The sequence below is a fragment of the Aethalodelphis obliquidens genome, unplaced genomic scaffold, assembly GCF_003676395.1.
Source record: "Aethalodelphis obliquidens isolate GAN/ISIS:26980383/991018 unplaced genomic scaffold, ASM367639v1 scaffold2, whole genome shotgun sequence".
In the NCBI taxonomy this organism is placed as follows: Eukaryota; Metazoa; Chordata; class Mammalia; order Artiodactyla; family Delphinidae; genus Aethalodelphis; species Aethalodelphis obliquidens.
The window spans coordinates 32436416-32459362 of record NW_020837946.1 but is presented as its reverse complement, the minus strand read 5'-3'; the positions used below and the strand labels follow the sequence as shown (position 1 = coordinate 32459362).

At 35.8% G+C, this 22947-nt stretch overlaps 1 protein-coding gene across 1 annotated transcript in view; it reads left to right on the top strand.

The window, feature by feature from the left end:
- NBEAL1 (neurobeachin like 1) overlaps nucleotides 1-22947 on the top strand; it is a 180128-nt gene that overhangs the window by 34271 nt on the left and 122910 nt on the right. Inside the window, exons 4-9 of the mRNA XM_027123720.1 lie at nucleotides 1596-1677; nucleotides 2241-2368; nucleotides 10887-10969; nucleotides 15817-15902; nucleotides 19167-19473; nucleotides 20995-21101. Coding sequence (XP_026979521.1) covers nucleotides 1596-1677; nucleotides 2241-2368; nucleotides 10887-10969; nucleotides 15817-15902; nucleotides 19167-19473; nucleotides 20995-21101 — 793 coding nt within the window. The remainder of the gene's footprint in view (nucleotides 1-1595; nucleotides 1678-2240; nucleotides 2369-10886; nucleotides 10970-15816; nucleotides 15903-19166; nucleotides 19474-20994; nucleotides 21102-22947) is intronic.

Genomic DNA, 22947 nt, shown 5'->3' with positions numbered 1-22947 from the left:
GTCTCTGTGCTGAGGATCAACCTGAGTTGTAAACATAAGGTCTGCTCAGATCTACTCTGACCCTTTCCCTCAGCATGTGTGGTCACTCTCTAATTTTCCCCATTTATGCTGTTATTTTTGAATGTCCTAGTCTTTAACATCTGGCTCCCAAAAGGGGGAAAAACAAAAAGATGAAGGGGGAAAGGGAAATGGCCTTTAAGTCCCCTGGAAATTACTTCAGCCAGAGGGGGAGAGGCTTGTAACAAGTGGTGGGGATGTGCAATATCAGTGCCTGCCTGCCTCTTTGTCTGCACCTCTATAATCAGAAGGAGCAATCAGTGATCAGAGCACGATCTCCAATATGTTGAGGACAGGGTCCTTTTTGCCTACGTTGGTTTCTTCAAGCTGTTAGCAAGCTGCTCCTGGACTATGTGCACAGCTGCTTACCACATGTCTGGGGGTGGCAGATTGATAGGTGCTACTGTGCTAATAGCTGAAATTGAGCAGAATTTAGGACATTAATTGCAATTTATCATCCAGATTTTCCCATAGAAGTTGCCAGCCTTCAACAGAGACTCAAGGGTTCCAAAATAGTTACATCAAACTGATTTTGACAGTGTAACTGTTTTCTAGGTTGGGAGACAGATTCCTGGTTCTTCCCACTTGGCTATTTTCCCAGAATCCTCCACAGGGGCTTTGAATTTTACCTCTGCCTTTACTCTTTGCTTTCTCAAAGATGTCATGCCATTCTGACTTCTTACACTAAGTTCATTAATTTAGTTAATTTTTCCTGTTCCTTTAGCATTTACTGGATTTTAAGATATAAAGTATTTTTCAAGGTCACAATGTCTCAGAACACAATAGAGTTTTTTGTCCTAACAGAATTTTTTTTAGTATGCCAAGAAAAAGACTGGTGATATTAGTAAGAGTACATGTTAGCATTTTACGTGTCATACCTCAGTCTTATTAAAAATGGAACAAAAATGAGGGCCATATTTTAATTAAACACCAGGCACTTGTTGACACACTGCTTTAAACAAGGCATGCACTGTGCCCTCTTGGAGTATGTATAGATGCCCACCCTTCTCTCAAGGCTTTTTAATATAGATGAGGAGATATATTATGAGTCTAAAAGGGGAACTATAATTTCAGAAAGCAAGATGATAACTATAAAACTGCACTACATGAGTTATAAAGACAACGATATGTACAAAAAACCAAACTTAAAAAGTACATAGGAAAATAACAACAAACCTGGAAAGAAATAATCCAAAATGTATATAGTTGCTAACGTTGGGGTTGTAAGAATATTAGTGACTTTTTCTTTTCTATTTCTACTTTGTGATATTTTCCAATTTTTTATAATAAACAAATGCTAATTGGCATGTCTTTCTTAAATGTTCTCTGTTTATAGTAGTTAAATGGTGCTTGAGGTGTGTTTTGCATTCTCAGTGGGAAAGCAGTTATATAACCATATTGATTTTAAGTTTTAATGACTGTTTTTTGTATTTTATTTGCCAACATGTGTTCCGAAAACCAACCTGAATTCATGAGCATACATTTTTCTCATTATTCATATATAATAAATATATGGCTATTCTTTTTTTTCCTCACAGAAATCTATCTAACGTAGAAGAAATTGGGACTTGCTCATATATCAATCATGTTATCACTATGACAACACTCTATATTCAACAAGTAGGTGTGAATTAATATATTCCTTTTTGTTTTACTGAGAGTAACTAGTTTTTATTTTTTAAAATATCATAGTAAAGTTAAATGTTTTCAGAGGAGGTAATAATTGAGAAGATCATTAAAATTATCAGTGGGTACTTATATATTTCAGGCATCTTATGCAATTTTCTGAAAGTAGACAAGCAATTATTAATACATTTTGTTATTTTAATTTAAAAGTTGAAGTGTTTTATAAATGGCTATTTTAAATGACACAGTTTGCCATTTTATGTATTTATTATTTATTCATCAAATAACCCTCTTATTGAAAGCATCATCTTTTTTGGAAAGACGTTTGTCTATCCATTTGAAATCCTTCCTAGGAAATACTTAAAATTTGAGAGGTTATATCCAACCCATATGATTAACTGACCCTTTGCACACTCAAATGGAACTTAGGCTTATTTGAATAAAAATGAGTTATTATTATTAGATGAATGAAACATGTAGTCTTTTAATGATGTTGGTCAGTATGTTATACAGCTTAACATTTTTAAGTACATATAATTTTATGTTTAAATTCTCAGTTAAAAAGCAAAAAAAAAGAGAAGGAATTGGCAGATCAGACATCTATCGAAGAATTTGTGATCCATGCATTGGCATTTTGTGAAAGTTTATATGACCCATATCGGAATTGGAGGCATAGAATTTCAGGGTATGTCTTATAAATCATAATGTTCATTTAAAACCTAAATATCATAATATATACAATTCTTCAAAGCAGGTCTCATTCTCTATGAAAGCAGTTGGTAAGATGTGTCTAAGACCCCATCCTTATCTCTGAGGTAGAGAACTACATTGGAGGTAATGAATTAGTGATAAACGCCACTTCTAGATAATAAATTTACCCTGAACTTTTATTTTGTAATGCAATTGAATGCTAATAATCTGATGGTAAAATCTCAGAGCACAGTAGCATCAAGTAGAGTGTACATATTTTTCAAGGAACTTTATCTTTTTTTAAAGCATATTTCATGATTTGAAAAAGAATTTTAACAGTATTTTGTGTTTTTATTTTTAATTGTGGAGCTTGTGTCAATCAGAAACCAGTGTTTAAAAAGAGAGACTGTAATGCAAGGAGATTGTTAAATAGGTATTAGAGAACTCAAAAAACAAAAGGGGGACAGTGATGTAATACAGAGATAGTAACTTCAGGAAGCAGCTACTTCCCTGGTTCTGTGGGAACAAAGGGAAGTGATTAGAGTTATCAGAAACTAGAAGTTTTGGAGAAGAGGTCCTGCAGTGCCTGGTCTGAGACTTCTGAGGAAAGTGTCCTAAGCCAGTGCTGCTATCACTGAGCAGCCGTGAAGAGGCTGGTTCTGGTGTTGCCAAAAATAAGCTGAAGAAAGAAACCAACTGTGAATGCCATAGTTAAGAACTGTTGGCCAGTAAAAAAATAAGGAATAAGGCATCAGTCCCCCTTTCACTCTTTCAACGTTCCAGGCTCCGTTTAGTACCCACTATTGATGAACCCAAGAGTGAGGTAGCTGGAGGAAAGGAAATACAGTTTGTAGAATGACTGTTCCAGCATCACAAAGCAGATGGCATGTAAGATGATGGATTTGTAGCTTAGTGACAATGGCATAATTACCAGTACACAGCTCAAAGGGAAGAGTTTAAAAACTCATGTATCTTTCTTATCTGTGGGCAAAGAATAGGAAGAGTTGTGTTATCACCCACAATCAGATCTCTTTTTTAGGTCTCCCTAATCTGCTGTACTTTAAATCTCAGGATTTTTTCATTTTCAGTGTAACCTGACCCACTTATAAACAATTCCTACTTCCTGCAACATTTCAGTTACTAGAATGTTTGATTTTTTTAATAGGCTTTTCAGAATATTTAGGGTAGGATACCCTCACTTTGAATAGCCACCATTAGATAATGGTGAAGGATTGGTAACTGAGAGAACATGTATGTAGACTATGGGGTAATTAGACTATGGGGTAATACTTTATATGTTCTATATAGTAATATTTTATTGAAATAACACATCCTTTAGGTAAAGCAAGAAGTGTCTAATAGAATTAATAGGAACAAATACTCCAGCTATTAAATATAACAATTCTATCTGCTTATTTATACATTTGCTTTCCTTTATGTGTTGAAAGTTGTAGTCTTTTTTTTTTTTTTTTTTTTTTTGCGGTACGCGGGCCTCTCACTGTTGTGGCCTCTCCCGCTGCGGAGCACAGGCTCCGGACGCGCAGGCTCAGCGGCCACGGCTCACGGGCCCAGCCGCTCTGCGGCATGTGGGATCTTCCCAAACCGGGGCACGTACCCGTGTCCCCTGCATTGGCAGGTGGACTCTCAACCACTGCGCCACCAGGGAAGCCCGAAAGTTGTAGTCTTTAGTCAGGGTTCTCCACAGAAACAAAACTAGCAGGCTGTGTGTGTGTGTGTGTGTGTGTGTGTGTGAAGAACTTCATTGTAAGCGATTGCCTCACATGATTATAGAGGCTGGCAAGTCCAAATCTGCGATGTGGCCTGGCAGCCTTGCCACCCAGGGAAGCCAGTGGTGCAGTTAGACTTTGAAGGCTATAGAGCCAGTGTTCCAGTTCCAGTCCTAGTTCAAAAGCAGTCAGGCTGGAGACCAGAACTGATGGTGCAGATGAAGTCAGAGGGCACTCTTCCGGAGAATTCCCCCTTGCTTGGAGATGCCAGTCTTTTTGTTCCGCTCAGGCTTTCAACTAATTAGTTGAGGCACTTTCTGGAGGGCAGTTCCGTTACCCAGTGTTCACCAATTTAAGTGTTAATCTCATCCCCAAACACCCCCCAAGTTGACACATGAAATTAACCATCACATTGTTCTAATACTTTTCTTGATTGTTTATTAATGGGAAGGTACTAGTGACCTTCTGATTACTTCCTTTTCTATTGAACTTTAATATGTCTCTTTTTCCAGTGAGAAAGTGCTTTGCATTTTTCTTGGCAAAGATTTATCCGTCAGGATAAGCTGCAGTAACAAACAAGGGGTTAGAATAACAAAGGTTTACTTCTTGTTCCTGTTCTCTGTCTACCATGGTTGGCAGGGAGCCTCTACTCATCATAGTCACTCAAGATCCTAAACTGACAGAACAGCAAGCATCTAAGGCTGTGCTAGTTACCATGTGAAAGAGAAAAGAAAGCTCTGAAATGTCTCACATTGGCAGTTTTAATGCTCTTGTCTGGTCATGACATATGACATGTTTCACTTTCATTCAGAACTCGTTGGCCAAGACTAGTTACATGTTCCCATCTACCACAGTGAGACCAGAAGAAGAAGGGAGACCAAGGTGGAAGTTAGTTCTACCCTGTGACTAAAAGGAGTAGACATGGAAATAGTTGGCAGACAGCACTGTCACTGCCTTTTCCCTCTGCCTATGTACTGCTCATAACTCTCTAAAGATTCAAAGAGAGGAGCACATAATAGTGCTCCATTTGTAGCCTTTCTACGCATTTAGCACTTTGGTTCTCAACTAATCAATGTTCCCCCAATTTTGACATTTATGCCAAGATTTCTTAAGGAAATTATATCTGTTCCTCCCACTATTGCTACTTCCCCATCCCCCACCTTAGCCTTGTCAGCAATGGCAAATCTAAGGTAACGTTTTTTAAGTTTTGAAACAGTGACAAAGAATTTTTATTTATAGACAGGAAGACATATAGAAGGAGGAACATAAGGAGAGGAGTCTGGAAATGACAGAAGAGGATTTTAGAGGAATCCTTAAGAGCAAAATGAATTTAAAGGTGGGAGAAAGAGAAGATATGAAAAGGTAGACCTGAGAACAAATTAAAACAGATTAAATAAAATTAGTAATTGAAAACAAAAACAAGTTTTGTTTTTGTTTTTAAATTTATTTTATTTCTGGCTGTGTTGGGTCTTTGTTGCTGCACGCGGGCTTTCTCTAGTTGCTGAGAGCGGGGGCTACTCTTTTTTTTTTTTTGCGGTACGCAGGCCTCTCACTGTTGTGGCCTCTCCCGTTGGGGAGCACAGGCTCCGGATGCGCAGGCTCAGCGGCCATGGCTCATGGGCCCAGTTGCTCCGCGGCATGTGGGATCTTCCCGGACCGGGACACGAACCTGTGTCGCCTACATCGGCAGGCGGACTCTCAACCATTGCGCCACCAGGGAAACCCGGGGGCTACTCTTTGCTGTGGTGCACGGGCTTCTCATTGCGGTGGCTTCTCTTGTTGCAGAGCACGGGCTCTAGGCACGCGGGCTTCAGTAGTTGAGTAGGTGTGGCGCACGGGCTCAGTTGCTCCGCGGCATATGGGATCTAACCGGACCAGGACTCGAACCTGTGTCGCCTGCATTGGCAGGCGGATTCTTAACCACTCCGCCACCAGGAAAGCCCCCAAAACAAGTTTTGAGAGCCAAAAACAAGAAGACATTTAAACATTATAACATGATATAGAAAGAGTTATAGTGTAAGATGACAAGAAGAAGAAGAACTAAGAGTAGATGATCAGTGGTGGCATTTCATGAGTGCAGTATATATACCAGAAATTGTGCTGGAAGCTGTCCAGGTATTATTTTTAATAGGCGTGACAATTTTGCCAGGGATAGTATGAACTACTTCTGAGGTAAATGGTAAAAGCAGAGAGTGAGACTTGGTTTTCTTTGACTTTGATAGAAAAATGAAACATAGTGGAGATAAATCATGTAATCAGGAGAAATCTGTATAGCTCATGGAAGACCTGTACAGGGGAACTATAACAATAACTTAGACTTTATATATTAATATGATTCTGAAGTTAAATGGAAATTTGGAATGTATATATTTTCTTATTGTTTGTGCTTGTTGCTTACCAATACAGCTAAAACAGATTAGAACAGATTTAATTAAAATTAACATAATTCCAAATACAAAGCCATTGAAAATTATATTTCTTATTTGATGAAATATATGGATGTTTTTCGTATCTTCATGTGTAATTTGATTTAATTAATAGGTTTGATTAATCTATTAGCCCAATTTTGGTTTTATTTGTAGCATCCGTCATATTTAGAAAGATTTCTCCAAATGGAACTAAAATAGGGAAAGAAATCTTTCCCTGAAAATTCATTCATTTATTCATTCAAGCATTTATTTAAAATATATTTATTGGGACTTCCCTGGTGATCCAGTGGTTAAGACTCCACGCTTCCATTGCAGGGGACATGGGTTCGATCCCTGGTCAGGGAACTAAGATCCCGCATGCCTCATGGCAGCCAAAAAACAAAAACAAACAATATATTTATTGACTTCCTACTTTGTGCCTAGTGTAAGTTCAGTAGGACTCATTGTCTGCCCACAGACTAAAATAGTTTTTTTAAAAAACATTATTTCACCTTTTTTTTTTTTTTTTTTTTTTTGGCTGTGTTGGGTCGGCACGTGGGATCTTCATTGAGGCATGTGGCATTTTCGTTTCGGCACGCAGGCTTCTCTCTAGTTGTGGCGTGCAGGCTCCAGGGTGTGAGGGCTCTGTAGTTGTGGTGTTGGGTTCCAGAGTGTGTGGGCTCTGTGGTTTGCGGCACACGGGCTCTAGTTGAGGCATGCAAGCTCAGTAGTTGTGGTGCACGGGCTTAGTTGCCCTGTGGCATGTGGGATCTTATTTCCCTGACCAGCAATTGAACCTGCGTCCCCTGTGTTGTAAGGCAGATTCTTTACCACTGGACCACCAGGGAAGTCCCAAGAAAAATAATTTACATTAAGTTTTGTCTTCGGGCTCCTACTGGCCAAATCTGGGACAATATATACACAAAAATAATTCATTAAAGAATTATAAACCATTGCGGGAAAAAAGGGATTCATGAGTCCATACCAGTGATTGATAAAGATTGAGAGAGAGACAGAGAGGGAGAGAGAGATAGGGGAGAAGAGAGGGCTCTTGCTTACATTAGAAGGCCAAATGCCAATTAGTAATGTACAGGGGCTGCTGGTGTTGGGAAAAAATCAGCATTTTGCACACATCATAGGAAAGATAGGGTTCAGGATGCTAAGTCTAGGGGCAGGTGTTGATAACGAACATGGCTTTTGCATGGTTTTAAAATGTTTCTCCACAGATTACTTATTTGTTGCAAAGGAAAAATTAGTAGTTATTTTGTATAGTACTGGGTAGTACATTGACTGGATGATCAAAATTAACATCATCATTGAGAAGCAGGTGGACATCCTGTGCTTACAACTGTGATACTCGAAGAAGGACCCATCATTGCTTGTATAATATTCCAGCCAAGAATGCATAATCTGAATCTTAAGTGTATGGAAACATCAAGCAAACTCCAGATGAACAACATTTTAATGAGTAAAAGGAGGGGTTAGGAGACAGTATTCTTTAAAAGTGTCATAAAGAAAGGCTGTGGAAATGTTTCAGATTAAAGGATGCTGAAGAGATGTGACAGCCAAATGTAATACCTGACCCTGGACAGGAGACTATCCTTAGGGGTGGGAAGGTGGGAATGCTATAGGACATGATTAGGTCATTTGACATACTGGATTATGAATGGTAGATTACATAAATGTATTACAATAATGTTAAGCGTATTGAAATTTACAACTGTATTGTAGTGTTATGTAAGACAGTATTCCTAGGAATTATTCACTAAAGTATTTAGAGGTAAAAGGCTATAATATTCATAATTTTCCCTTAAATGTTCTGAAAAATATTATAGGTCTGAATATGTATATATATAAATATATATCTCATATATAGATATATGTGCATATATATTTTTTTCAGGGGGGAGTGAGAAAATTATAAAGCATTTAGGATAAAGTTTTAACAGTGAACCTGGGTAGACTATACTTGAAGTTTTTTGTACTATTTTTATTCTTGCAGCTTTTGTAAGAGCTTGAACTTATTGCCAGATAAAAAGTTGAAAAATTAAGAAAAGTAGTTATGTTCTAGGTATGATGTGAAAACACGCACACACACACACACACACACAAACACACACACAAGCACAGAAAAATTGACCAGGGGACATAAACTTAGAAAACTGAGATGCAAGCAAACATTTTGCATCCCTCTCAGCAACCTGTTGATATGTATTGGCATCAACTAGGTGCTAAACGCTTGGCCCAAATATCAGCTAATAATAGAGCAACCAAATATACTATGTTCTAAAAATGGTACATTATTAGCTGTTTTGCCTTATCCTATTGAAAACATGCAGTGCAAACTACTTAAGCTTTAATATTTGTGTTATGTATAATAGTTTTCACCTCTTTAATTTAGCTTATTAAATTTTAGCACAATTATAATGGAAATTATGTTCATATGTTGCATCTAATACAGAGCCTTTAGAATGAGTCATTAATCACAAATTGCAGGAGTACATTTTCATTATGTTAATCAAATGAGAATCTTTATTTTTGTTTGTAGCACAGGATTTTTGGATAGGATATATCCAATGTATTAGTTAATATCATAATTTATAATAAATGTGCAAAATGTAAATAATTACGTGGAAAAACCTAACTGAAAGCTAACTCAGATTTCATCCTTTTAAAATTACTTTTTCTACAACATGACTAATATTTTAAGGCATGACTCAGTTTTTTATTTGAAACTCTAGTAATATTTGTATTGTTAGAAACACATAAACAGTTTTGATAATGATCTTAAATAGGAAGATCCAGTAATGTTCTAAGATGTTATATTTGAAATTAAAATAAATACAGAAGTATGATAATTCTTAAGCCCTCTACGCAATGGAAATAGGCATAGATTTGGAAAGCAGTGCAGTAGCAAATGGTATCTGATATGATTTCTAGTGAATCTGGATATTAGATCTGGATCTTAGAACTCTTTAGTGTGTCAGTACTAAGTCCAGTTGTGCCTATCCTGTTCAGCTTATTCTATGATCAACTGGCTTTTCTTTCTATGTAATTATAAGGAACAATTGTAATAATTATAAAGAAAATAATTTCAATACCTTAATTGAATATTGTTCAAATTGTTGAGAAGAAGGCATCTTAATCCAGTGCTTTATCAGTAGATTGTATTTAAATGCATGGAATTTCTATGTGGCTGTTCTCCAAATATTTTCCATTTTTGTTGGCTCTAACAGTGTTTTTTTGTTGTTGTTGTTGTTTTAAGATTTAACAAAGTTTATTAAATCACTTGCTCTCTGTAAAGGCATGATTTTACTACCTTTTTTTTTAGTGAGAGCAAAAAGATTTTGGAGCATATTTATACATTATTTTAATTAATTATTAATTAATTAAATTTTTAAATTTAATTTTATTTTTTTATACAGCAGGTTCTTATTAGTTATCCATTTTAAACATATTAGTGTATACATGTCAATCCTGTTCTCCCAGTTCATCCTACCACCACCACCTGCCCTGCCACTTCCCCGCCTTGGTGTCCATACGTTTGTTCTCTACATCTGTGCCTCTATTTCTGCACTGCAAACCGGTTCACCTGTACCATTTTTCTAGGTTTCTAACAGTGTTAAGAGCTTGTTTGGGGGATGGAAAAAAGTCTCTTTTTTTTTTTTGGATTTTCAACAGTCCACCAGTTGCTGATATGTCATTGTAACAGTAACCTTTATTCCCTAAGCCCCACACCCACCATGACCATCTAAGAGATTCATTTTGTGTTGAATTGAAGTGTTCTTTGTAAAAGCACATGCTGTTTGTGTTGGCCTTACCAAAATCTGTAGAAATATTTCAGCCATCAAAATTACTGAAATTGTAATTAAAAACAAAAATAATCCCAGCCCTCTGGATCTGTATCCTTCAGGTAGAAGAAGCCAGTGGTATGGAGTCTTTGTGTCCAGATAAAATTTCAGAAAGTGGCACAGAGTAGCTTGATTTCTGATGAATTTCAGTTGCACTGTAGGAATAAGCTACTACCTTAGGTATCAAATTAGTAGTACTACTGAACTAGTTCTTTTACATTTTGGAAATTTTAAATGGCTATTTCCTTTTTCTGTTTCCAGTTGTTAGGAAACTTAATGTGACTGCTACGTTTCACCGTTAATTGTTTTAAATTTTTGTGTAATTCGAAAGAAGAAATCCTTTCAGTTGGTGAGCATTTAAATTAGTGGCTAGACTTGCTTTTCAAGATTATGCCAATCCTGGTGATGTATTATTTAGTACACAAATCAAAAGTAAAATATTAAATTTATTTTATAATTGTTTTTGTAATTGTGCCTTCTGTACTTGCCCATGTTGTAATTTGGTATTAACTTCTTTTTAACAATAGACGAATCCTTAGTACTGTGGAAAAGAGCAGACAGAAATATAAACCAGCTTCTCTCACAGTGGAGTTTGTCCCTTTCTTTTATCGTAAGTAACAGCTCTAATTTCTCTTGCTTTGATTCTGATGTTACTTTGATTGTTCCTTATTCTGATTCTGACCTTGATTCAGCTTTGTGTTTTTATAAGATAAAGATTCTAAGAAACTATTACTGGAGTACTTGATTCATGTTTTGTTGTGATTATTCTTCTTGGTTTTATTTAATTCATTGTTCTCAAAGTGTTTTTCTTTTGAGAAGAGCTGAATGTTTTAATGACGGTAGTATATCTTAAAACTTTAGAATTTTTACGGAAAATAAACTTGAGAGAATTGGTCCCCGTTTGTATGACCTATATGGACTCTAGCTTTCTTTCTTTAAAGAAATGATTTTGCCATATTTTAAGAATGTAGAAAATTTTGCAGAATATAAAAGGAACACCTTGTGTTTCCCACTCAAATTGGTCAGATCTTAACATTTTGCCGTTTTGCCATATTTGCTTTAATTCTGTCACTCCTTTTTTTTTTTTTTTTCTAAGAAATAAAATAAGACAAATAGTCCCTGGAAGGGCAGTTGGTCCTGTCCAAAATATATATGACATTTGGTCCACGCCAAAAGATCCTTGATATTTGGTCCTGTCCAAAATGTCCATAAGACACTTGGCTATGCCAAAAGGTCCTTGACATCTGCTCCTATCCAAATGAGCATATTTGGTTCATGCCACATGATTTTGGGTAGGACCAAATGTCAAGGACTTTTTGGCACGGACCAAATATCTTATGGACATTTTGGACAGGACCAAATATCTGCTAACGAAATAGTCCTTTGTTTGATTGCTTGGTGAAGATGATTGCAGTGCCCACTTTGCTTGACCACCAGTAGTGATACTGCCTTCAGCTAGATAGTCAAACTCACATGTCCACAGTAGGAAACCCAGCATGCCAATGGAACAGTGTAGGTGTTTCTTTTCAGGAGATCTCAGAACATTCCAAGGGCTTTTCTTGGGCTTTCTAAGTGAGGGTATGAGACCAAATTGGTGGGTGTGTGAGCCACTCTGGCTTTGAAGTACAGTATCCCATAGAAGGCATGTATAGCTTGTAGTAACCGATGAATGTAATTTCCACATCCTGGGAAGGGAAATGCCTAAATTACACGTTGCAATCAGGGAAGCCCAAGGTTATTTTATAGTTATCATAGTCTTCCTAGTCCAGATCAAGGGCCATTTTTACCATGAGCAATGTTGCCTGGTAACTCATTTGTCACTCATTGATGGTCCACATTTGTCAGATTTCCAGAAATATAATTCTTGGTCCATTTTCCTATAGAGAAGGAGAAAGGGTTTTTCCTACCCTTTGTTAATCAGTATTCACAGTAGTGATAGTGAAAATTTTCAATTGTAAAGATGTTTTTCCTTTTGCAATTTTGCAAGATATCCTTGGAATGATACTGTGGCATAGGGTGAATATCATATTTTTCAACATTTTTTCACCTAATATTTTGCATCCATTGATGATACTTGCCTGGATCAGTTATTTTATTGAGGGTTGCAATATTGTGGTCTTCAAATTCTATCCTTACAGTTCTATCAGCTGTTGTATTCTGTAAAAAAGAATTTTCCCTCATCAACTGGGGATAAACTACAGCTGTTCCCAAAAAGGCTGGATAAAGTACTTAAATCTTTCCCTTTTACTATCTGTTTTCAAAATGAGTTCAAATAATAGTTACTTTTAGTGGGGCATATAAGTTTTATTTCTCTCTTTTTTGTGTATCACTGTGGACTCAACTTTTATTTATTCAATGTTACAATCAGGTTATAATTTTTTTTTTTTTTTTTTTTTTTTGCGGTACGCGGGCCTCTCACTGTTGTGGCCTCTCCCGCTGCGGGGCACAGGCTCCGGACACGCAGGCTTAGCGGACATGGCTCACGGGCCCAGCCGCTCCGCGGCACGTGGGATCTTCCCAGACCGGGGCACGCGTCCCCTGCATCGGCAGGCAGACTCTCAACCACTGCGCCACCAGGGAAGCCCCAGGTTATAGTTTTTGGTGCTAAAATTATTCCACACTTGATCACGAAGATCATTTTATCCTATTCAATTTGCATTTTCATTTAATTGAATCTTTTAAAACACAGAAGCTTTAAATATTAATGGAATCTAATTTATAAAATTTTTTTTATGATCTGTGGTTTTTGTGCCTTACCGAAGAAATCTTGGTTACCTCAAGGTCATGAAGATTTTCTCTTATGTTTTCTTCTATTAGGTCAGTTACCTGTTTTGAGTTAGTATTTTCTATCTAGCATAACGTTTTTCATTATTGTTCCAGCAACATTTGTTGAAAAAGCTCTTCTTTCTTCCATTGAGTTACCTTGGCACATTTGTCAAAAATCTGTTGACCATAAAACATGGGTTGACTTCTGGATTCTCTTTTTTGTTTCACATGTCTACCTGTATGCTGTTACCATGCTGTATTGATTATTGTGACTTTATACTAAGTCCTGAAGTCATTAAGACCTCCAACTTTGTTCTTCCTTTTCAAATTGTTTTCATTATTCTGGATCATTTGCATTTTTATATATATTTTAGAATCCATTTTTCAGTATTGTTACAAAAAAGCTTGCTGGGATTTTGATTGGGATTGTATTGAATCCATGGAACCATTTGAGGAGAATTGCCACCTTAAGAATATTGAGACTTCCAATTCATGAATCTGATATATCTCATTGTTTATTTGTATGTTTATTTCTTTAACCAGTGTTACGTAGTTTTCAGCACATAGATTGTGCACATATTTTGTTAATTTATCCCCAAATATTTATCCCAAGTACTTGTAGTTGTAAAGTCTTTAAAATAAACTATTGCAAATTTTTTGAAAAGCCTTATCTTCATGACCTGTTTTTTGATAACGAAATGTCCCTTCGTATCCATGGTAATATTCTTTGCCTTGCCTTGGTGATATTCCTTGCCTGTTTTGTCAGATACTAGTATAGTATCTGACACTCCATCAACCTTATGATTAGAATTTGTTTTCTGTATGTCCTCTGTGGCTGAATAAAACTCTATCATCTGTGTGAAATCTGAAATTTCAGTTTACAACTTCTTGGTAGGTTTTTGCCTGTCTTGTGGGATTTCATACTATAATTTAGGACTGGTACTTGGACTCAAAGTGAGCCCTTTGCATATTTTTGGATTGCTTTCTCTGTATGTAGAGCTTCCTCCATTCAAGTACTGCTTTACAAATTCCAGTTGCCTAGGCCTCCCCAAACTTTTTATCTGTCTCCTAACTCAGCAAATAGCCATATTCTTTTAGGGTTCCCCTTTTCTCTGCATTTGTTCAGAAAATGTCTACAAACCAAAAGCTGAGGTGATCCTTGGGTTTACTTTGCTTTCCTTCTCTTGTGCCTCACAATAGAAGGACAATTTCTAGAACCTAAAAATCTCTAGAGCCTATTTTTTTCCAATTTTCTAGTTATTTATAGCAGGAAAACATGTGTAGTGACAGTTATTCCAGCATAGCTGGAATGACTTAATTTTTTAAATGTAAATTTCTATCAATACACTTTAACTCAAAATTGTTTCTTTTTGGTAATGTTTCTTATATATAAAAATTGCATATAATTCTATTGTTATTATCTTGTCTTTGTGTGTAATGATGTATGCAAAAGGATATTCATTACTGGATTGTTAGTAGTATCAAAAGAAAATGGAAAAGCATAAATGTTTATCAGTAGAGAACTGGTTAGGTAAATTAAGGTACGTCATTGTAGTGAAATGCTCTCTAGTCATTCCACTACTGATGAATAATGCAGATGTATATGTTAAGATGTAATAATGCCCAGAATGTATTAAGCATAATGTATTAAGCAAAAAAGCATAATGCAATAATATATGTAGAGCTTTTTTGCTTTTTTTTTTTTTTTTTAAGGTGTGGAGAGCAAGGTGGATTGAGGAATAGGTTAGAGGGAAACTTGCTTTTCCTTGTCAGTTCTTTTATGCTGTTTAAAATTTTCTGTGTAATGTGCATGTATAACCTTTTTTTTTTTTTTGCGGTACGCGGGCCTCTCACTGCTGTGGCCTCTCCCGCAGCGGAGCACAGCCTCCGGACGCGCAGGCCCAGCGGCCACAGCCCACGGGCCTAGCCGCTCCGTGGCATGCGGGATCCTCCCGGACCGGGGCATGAACCCGTGTCCGCCGCATCGGCAGGCGGACTCTCAACCACTGTGCCACCAGGGAAGCCCTGTATAACCTTTTAAAAACAATAAAATTATGTTAAAAGAAAGGTTACTATTGGTACTAGAGCTTTAGAATATTGGCCCTGGAGTGGACCCAGGAGATCTTTTTATCTAACTCTTTCAGTTTTATAATTGAATAATAATAGTTATACTAATAAGCAGTAGTTCTAGTAGTAAAAAGACGTCTAGTTTTATTGCAGATTTGGGTTAATTTGTAGCTCTGTCACTTAGTAACCGGATGACTTTAGGCACCGTATTAAATTTTGACCTTCCATTTGCTCATTTATAAATGGGGGCAAAATATCATCCTCGTATGGAGTATTATGAGAATTAAATGAGGTAACATAAAGAAAGTATCTAAAATGCTCCCTGTTTGATGGTTTCTCTTTTCCTTTCCTATGAAAAAAAATGCATGTTAACTTTGCCTTTTAACAAATTTTAGCCTTTCACAAATCTTTTTTTTTAAATTTTGTTCTGTTTTGTTTTGTTTCTTATAATTAATTTTTACTGGAGTATAGTTGCTTTACAATGTTGTGTTAGCTTCTACTGTGCAGCAAAGGGAATCAGCTACACAAATCGTTTCTGATGTTTCTGTGTCAGACATTCCTTAGAGATCAGTCATACTGTGAAAGAGAAACCTTATTTATTTATTTTGTGTATTATATTCACAGAATGTTTTCAAGAAAGTGAGCATCTCAAGGAAAGTCTTAAGTGTTGCTTATTGCATCTCTTTGGAGCCATTGTAGCTGGTGGGCAGGTGAGGAACATGTTGAAAGTTAACCTATGAAACGATTGTAAACATTACAAAAAGTTTTCCATAGATTATTTAATGAATTCTTTGTGTCTTTAAAAATTTCATGAACCATACAAATATTATTTTGAGTTTAGATCTTGTTTAAAACTTAATTTACTTCTTTTATTTATTAAGTTCCAAAAAACCTAAGTAATAATATTAGCATTAACAATAAAATTACTGCATAAATAACTAGATTTAACAGTTCTTGGTATTTGAAGTTCTTAGTTGTATTAACTTTCAGCTTCCAGTTCTTACTTTAGAATATAGAGGATAGTCATCCCTGTTAGTTCATTTGATGAAATAAAACTCTAGCCATTTGATTTCCTAAGACATATGAATTTAGTCACTCTGCTGTCTGTTTTTACTTATTAAATGCGTATATACATAGCTTATATGCATTTTTCAACAAACTGAACTAGTTTTTAAATTATTTCTAAGAAAGAAGTTCTAGTAATTTTATTTATTTATTTAAATTGAACATCTTAAAAGCTGTCTGTAGTAAACTTTGAATCTAACTACTAGTTGAAAACAGGATTATAGTTCAGAAGGAATATTCTACTTGTTTTGTTTAGCCACACAGTTTAGATCAGAGGTTTCTAACACATTTTATATCACATACCCCTTTGGCAGTCTGATATAGCCCCTTGTCAGAATGTTTTCACATGCCTAAAATAAAATACATATGATCACAAAGGAAACTATACTGAAATGCAGTTACTAAAATATTAACAAAACAAGTTTGTAACATAGTAATGTGCTTCTTTATAACACATCAAATAAAAAAATACAGCAGCAAGTCTAGTGACTAATGTAATTTCAAAGAAGAGATGAGGGTAAATGATGTTTCAAGACACTACAACAACTATAATACATGAAAATGTATATGATTTCTATTGATGACAAAAATCACAGGTATTGCTAATAATACTGCTTGGGTTTCCTAGTGGACCACCTTGCCCTCTCCTCTGCACTCTAGTAGAAGATAAGAGTCTCTGTAGCGAGAGGAATGGTGACCAGAATCCTGTTTTACAGTTTGTTTGCTTTGTCACCTTCCTTTATTAGCTAATATCCTTCTTTTGCCTCAGTACCTCCCAATTTCCATCATTTCTCCACTACTAAGAATAAGAATTAATAAGTGTACATGAGTAAAATTGGAAATGACATTGTTTTTGACTGATGCCGAAGCTGGTTGGATCCTGTTCCCTTTTTGAATATACCCAGACTTGTTCTTGTTAGGACCTGGGGTAATCGAGCCCCGAGAGACCTCCACTTATTAAAACTCACATGGAAATCAAATAGGTTGGAAGCCCAATTTATTATTTTATGTACTGAAAATACTCAAAATCCTTATAATCAGGTCATAGCTATAGTTACAAATATATTGAAATCAGAAGGCTGTTGAATATAGCCTCAGTACAAGGGTATTTAGATGAATAGTTAAAGGCATAATAATGGTTTTGTCACAGAGTCAAAAAAGTCCAGTGATTGGTCTCCCTTTCCAAAGCATCATGCCTGGCTTCCCACTGGCATATTTATGCTGTTTTGTGCATGTTAAGAGCAGGGGCTCTGGAGCCAGACTGACATAGGTTTGAATCCTATGTCATTTCTAACTAGTTGTGTGACCTTGGATAAACTGTTTACATTTGTTTAGTTTCTCTATTTGTAATGTGGAAATAGTAACACTTATAGGGCAGTCATAAGGACCAAATGACACATAATATATGTAAAACACTTAACAAAGTGCCTGTGCTTATAAGAATGAAGTATATCACAGGGGTATCAGATTTATGATTCCTTGAAAGTAGCAGTAAATACTGAAGTTCTACTAGCTTAAGTTAGAAGTTTACCTTTTTTCTTTTGTTTAAAAAAAAAAAATAGCTGTAAGCAGTCCAGAGTTAATCTGGTGGCTCTAACCTCTTCAGGGACTCAGGTACCTTTTGAATGTCAATTTGTTATCCTTACTATTATTTCTTGTGGTACAAAATAGCTTCTAGAGTTTTGGCCACCATGTCTACATTTTGGGCACAAAGATGGAGGGGGAGGTGAAGAAGGAGAAAATGGCAGGTGCCAATTATCTTTGAAGGAGATACTGAAAAGCTGACAGTATCTCATTTGCCAAACTCCATCAGATAGCTGCAAAGTTGCAAATATGTTCAGATAAAAAATTTGATAAAACTTGTTTCCTCAGCCTCCTTAACAGCAGGGGAGGTTAGGAAATGTAATGTTTATTCCTGGTAGCCATGTGTCCAGCAAAAACATCAGGGGCTCTGTTAATAAGGAAGCAGAGGAAAATTGATGTTGGATGGGCCATCAGCAATTTCTTCCATAGTAGCACGTGTTATTATTGATATTATTTATCATATTGATGATCAGTCCAAATGGCCTAAGTGTTATTACTTTCAGATGATTTTACATAATTATACTCTGATTTATTATTTATGAATTTAACAATTTAGGGCAACATATTTATTTCAAGCTTAATGGATCACCTCAAATAGCTACCAGTTACTTAGAGTTTCAGAAATATATTTGTAGAATCAGAGCCAAGCCAGTCCTCTTATATATCTATATTATTTGGGATAATATGATATAAATGATATATGTCATTTGCTATAACCAATAGAAAACCTGAGAGAGGCTTGGCCAAATCGACGTGTTTATTTTTATTCTTGCATAAGAAATCCAGATGCAGGCGGTTCTGGGATAGCACAGCAACTCAATGATATCATCAGGGACTAAGGTCCTTGTGTTCCTGTTCTGCTCTGTAGCCTGCTACTTTAATTCTGGGGCTTGTTTCCTCATGATATAAAGGTGGCTCCAAGCTTCTTGTCTGCATTTCAGGCAAGAAAAGGGTGAAAAAGCCAAAAGCAAAGGATCCTTCCCTTTTTTATTTGTAAAGTGATATCCTCTTCATGGTCTACTGGCATATATTCTTGACCAGAACTATGTCACATGGCTACCCCTAGCTACAAGGGAGGGTGGTAAGTAAGTTTTCTACATGGGCAGATGACTATCTGAATAAAATCAGAATTCTATTAGTGAAGAAATGAAGACCTGATATGTGTAAAACACCAGCGGTGTCTGTCAAAGTATCTGTGTAAAATTTTTTCAATGTTGATTGATAAAGAAAAAGTTGTCTGCAGATTTATTAAATTCTCTTTGTTTTTGCAAACATACAGCACTTCTGTTAGATTTGGGTTTCAATTTTAGTCTCTCATGTTTCAGAGGAATGCTTTGCAAGCAATTTCTCCAGCCACCATGGAGGTTCTCATGAGAGTTTTGGCCGATTGCGATTCTTGGGAGGAAGGAAATCCTGAAGAAGTGGGTAGGAAGGTAGAACTTACATTGAAGTGCCTTACAGAGGTGGTACATATCCTTCTCACTAGCAGCTCTGATCAGCGTCAAGTGGAAACCAGCACTATTTTGGAGAACTATTTTAAATTGCTAAATTCAGATCATTCAGCTTTACCTAATCAAAGGAGGTCCAGACTGTGGGAAAGCCGGTTCATAGCTCTACAGATCAAAATGCTGAGTGAGTATTAGATGAAGTTTATTATATTCAGTTTTCTCTGAATCTAGTTTGTTTTTTTTTTACCTTTATATTCTCCATTTTCATTAAGAATTCAAGGCTATTGTATAGAAAATATTGATTGTGTAATTCAGATATTGTGTGACTATTTAGATTTGACTTCAAAATAATATGGAATTGATTTGTCTTTCACATATTTGCTTTAACAGTGACAAAATCGAGCCTCTATATTCTCTTTTGAAAGTTGTAATCCACTAAAAGCATCAATGTTCAAAAGTAAATCAGCTGTGATTTTGAAATTCTAGGAAAAGTAAATTTTCAGAAAGTGCCATTTGTAGTTTCTAACCTATGGCAAAGAGTCACATACGATCAATTTTTTATGTGCTTCTAATACATCTCTGTAGAAATGACTTCAGTATGTCCTTCCTTTTGAGAGTTTCTGGTTTCTTGTTTTGTTTTGATTCCTCAGATCCTCTGTGTATATGTGTCTTGTTTTTCTTTCCCTCTCTTTGTGTTGGTTGTTTTGTGTCATTTTGTGCTTCTTTCCCTCTCTCCCCATCTCCCGCCTCCCTGCAAGCTCCTTCACCAATATACGTGATTTCTTTTTGTACTCCTGTTAGATACTATTATTAACTGAGAGTTCCTTTTTATAGAAGTAAAATATTTTCATTATAGCTAAACTAGAAAATTCAGATAAGTGAAAAAAAGTTTTTGTATCCTGCCACCCAACATAACCAACATTAATGGTTTGTTGTATAGCCCTAGAGACTTTAAAAAATGTTTGTGTGGGTATGTGTGTGGTGTCCAATTTAAAAATACTGGATATCAAAATCTCAGTGAAACTTAATGATTCATAACAATAGTGTTTTTGTAGGAAAATAAGATTCATCTTATATAGTTTCTATTCTTTTATATGTTATAGCATGTCACGTTTTATAATTATAATAAATTATAAGTTTATAAGGAAATTTGAGTCTATATTGAATGGACTTCTTTTTTATTATGAACTTGCATATTACCTATGTCAAATCTCCCTTGATTTCTGAGTGGGGACATCCTTTCAGTAGGAAACAAAGACCAAAGCATCATCACCAATGGATTAATTACCTAAGTCTCATTTTCATGATAGCCATATGTTAATTTTATACTATAGAAATGAGACAATGTTGCCAGACATAACCAAGTGTTGCTTATTCATAGCAAGTTGGGAACCACAGTTTATTACACTTAAGTTATAATGGAAGAACACCTAAGTAAATCTCTGGGAAATATATATCATTCTTATATATAAAAAAATAAATATTTTTAATAATAAAGTATAAAAATGTTCACATTTTTTTTCCCTTTTCTTATCAAGTAATAAGTACAGGTTTTGTTTTCTATTCCCCCTCTTTATTATTTCCTATTAATTTACATCTGTTTGTTAGCCAAAAAGCCTAAATTAAGTATATGGCTAGAGTGAATGTTTCTGTGATCCCAGATTTTCCACTTTATTAATGGACAGTTTTGTTTTTAATTTCATAGATACCATTACAGCCATGTTAGACTGCAGAGATAGGCCTGTTCTTCAGGCTATTTTTCTTAACAGTAATTGCTTTGAACATCTCATACGACTGCTACAGAACTGCAAGGTATTTTTCTATTATTACTATTATTGTTGTCTTTGATTTTAAGAAGCGGTTATTTTGTTTATGTTTCGATTCTATTTTGAGCATAACTATAACTAAATTTTTTTATTGTGGTAAAATACACGTAACGTAAAATTTACCATCTTGGGCTTCCCTGGTGGTGCAGTGGTTGAGAGTCCGCCTGCCGATGCAGGGGACAGGGGTTCGTGTCCCGGTCCGGGAGGATCCCACATGCCGCGGAGCGGCTGGGCCCGTGAGCCATGGCCGCTGAGCCTGCGCGTCTGGAGCCTGTGCTCCGCAGCGGGAGAGGCCCGCGTACCGCAAAAAAAAAAAAAAAAATTTACCATCTTAATCATTTTTAAGTATACAGTTCAGTGGTATTTAATACATTCACGTTGTTGTCGCAACCATTACCACCATCCATCCCCCATAACTCTTCATCTTGTAAAACTAAAGCTCTATATCCATTAAACAACTCTACATTCTCCTCTCCGTTCAGCCCTTGGCAACTACTGTTCTTGCTGTCTCTGTGATTTTGCTACTCTAAGTACCTCGTATAGGTGGAATTGTACAGTGTTTGATTTTTTGTGACTGGCTTATTTCATTCAGCATAATATCCTCAAGATTCATCCATGTTGTAGCATATTGCAGAATTTCCTTTCTTTTTAAGACTGAATAGTATCTCAATGTATGTATACATATGTATATACCACATTTTGTTTATTCATTCATCTGTTGATGGACTCTTGTGTTGATTCTACCTTTTGGCTATCATGGATAATGTTGCTATGAACATGAGTATACAGATATCTCTTCAAGACCCTACTTTAAATTCTTTGGGTATAGATCCAGAAGTGGGTTTGCTGGATCATATAGTAATTAAATTTTTAATTTTTTGAGGAACCACCTTACTGTTTTCCATAGTAGCTGCACCATTTTACATTGCCACCAACACTGCACAAAGGTTCCAGTTTCTCCACATTCTTATCAACACTTGTTTTCTTCTTCTTCTTCTTCTCCTTCTCGTCCTTCTTCTTCTTCCTCTTCCTCTTCCCCTTCCTCTTCTCCCTCTTCCTCCTCCTCCTCTTCTCCTTCTTCCTCCTCCTCCTCTTCTTCCTCTTCTTTTTTTTTGATAGTAGCCATCTCAGTGGATGTGAGGTGGTATCTCATTGTAGTTTGATTTGCTTTTCTCTAATGATTAGTGATGCTGAGCATCTTTTCATGTGCTTACTGGCCATTTATGTGTCATCTTTAGAGAAATGTCTATTCAAGTCCTTGGTGCATTTTTTAATTGGGTTTTTTAGCTTTTTTGTTGTTAAGTTTCAAAGTCTTTTTTGTTATGCATTGTTAAAATTTAGTATGAGCATTTGATGGCATATGTTTTTTCACTTTTGTTTCACTTAAGATTATTTCATTAGCATTTTCGTGTGTTATGATTTTAATATTTACATGTTATTATATTGAGTGGATGTACCATAGCTTACTTAACTATTCCCTATTGGTAAATTCTTAATTTGTTTCCAATTTTGCTTGTGATTACATAACTCTTTAAAGTTTCATAGAACAGAATTCTATTTCTAGTACAATTATTAGATCAAAGGGCATAAATTTTTTTAAGTAGGGAACATTGTGTGTAAACTTATAAGTGGAAAATGTAGAAAAGTAGAAAAATAAAAATACTATTAAGGTTCTTGATGTATACTTCCAATTTGCTTATTTTTAAAAGTTTTTACTAATTTACACTTGTAGCAGATTTGTGTATAAGTACATAATAACTAATATTTCTGATTATTATATGTTTCCATAAATTTCAAGATGGTACCAGAAACCTTCTTGAGAAGCCTTTGGA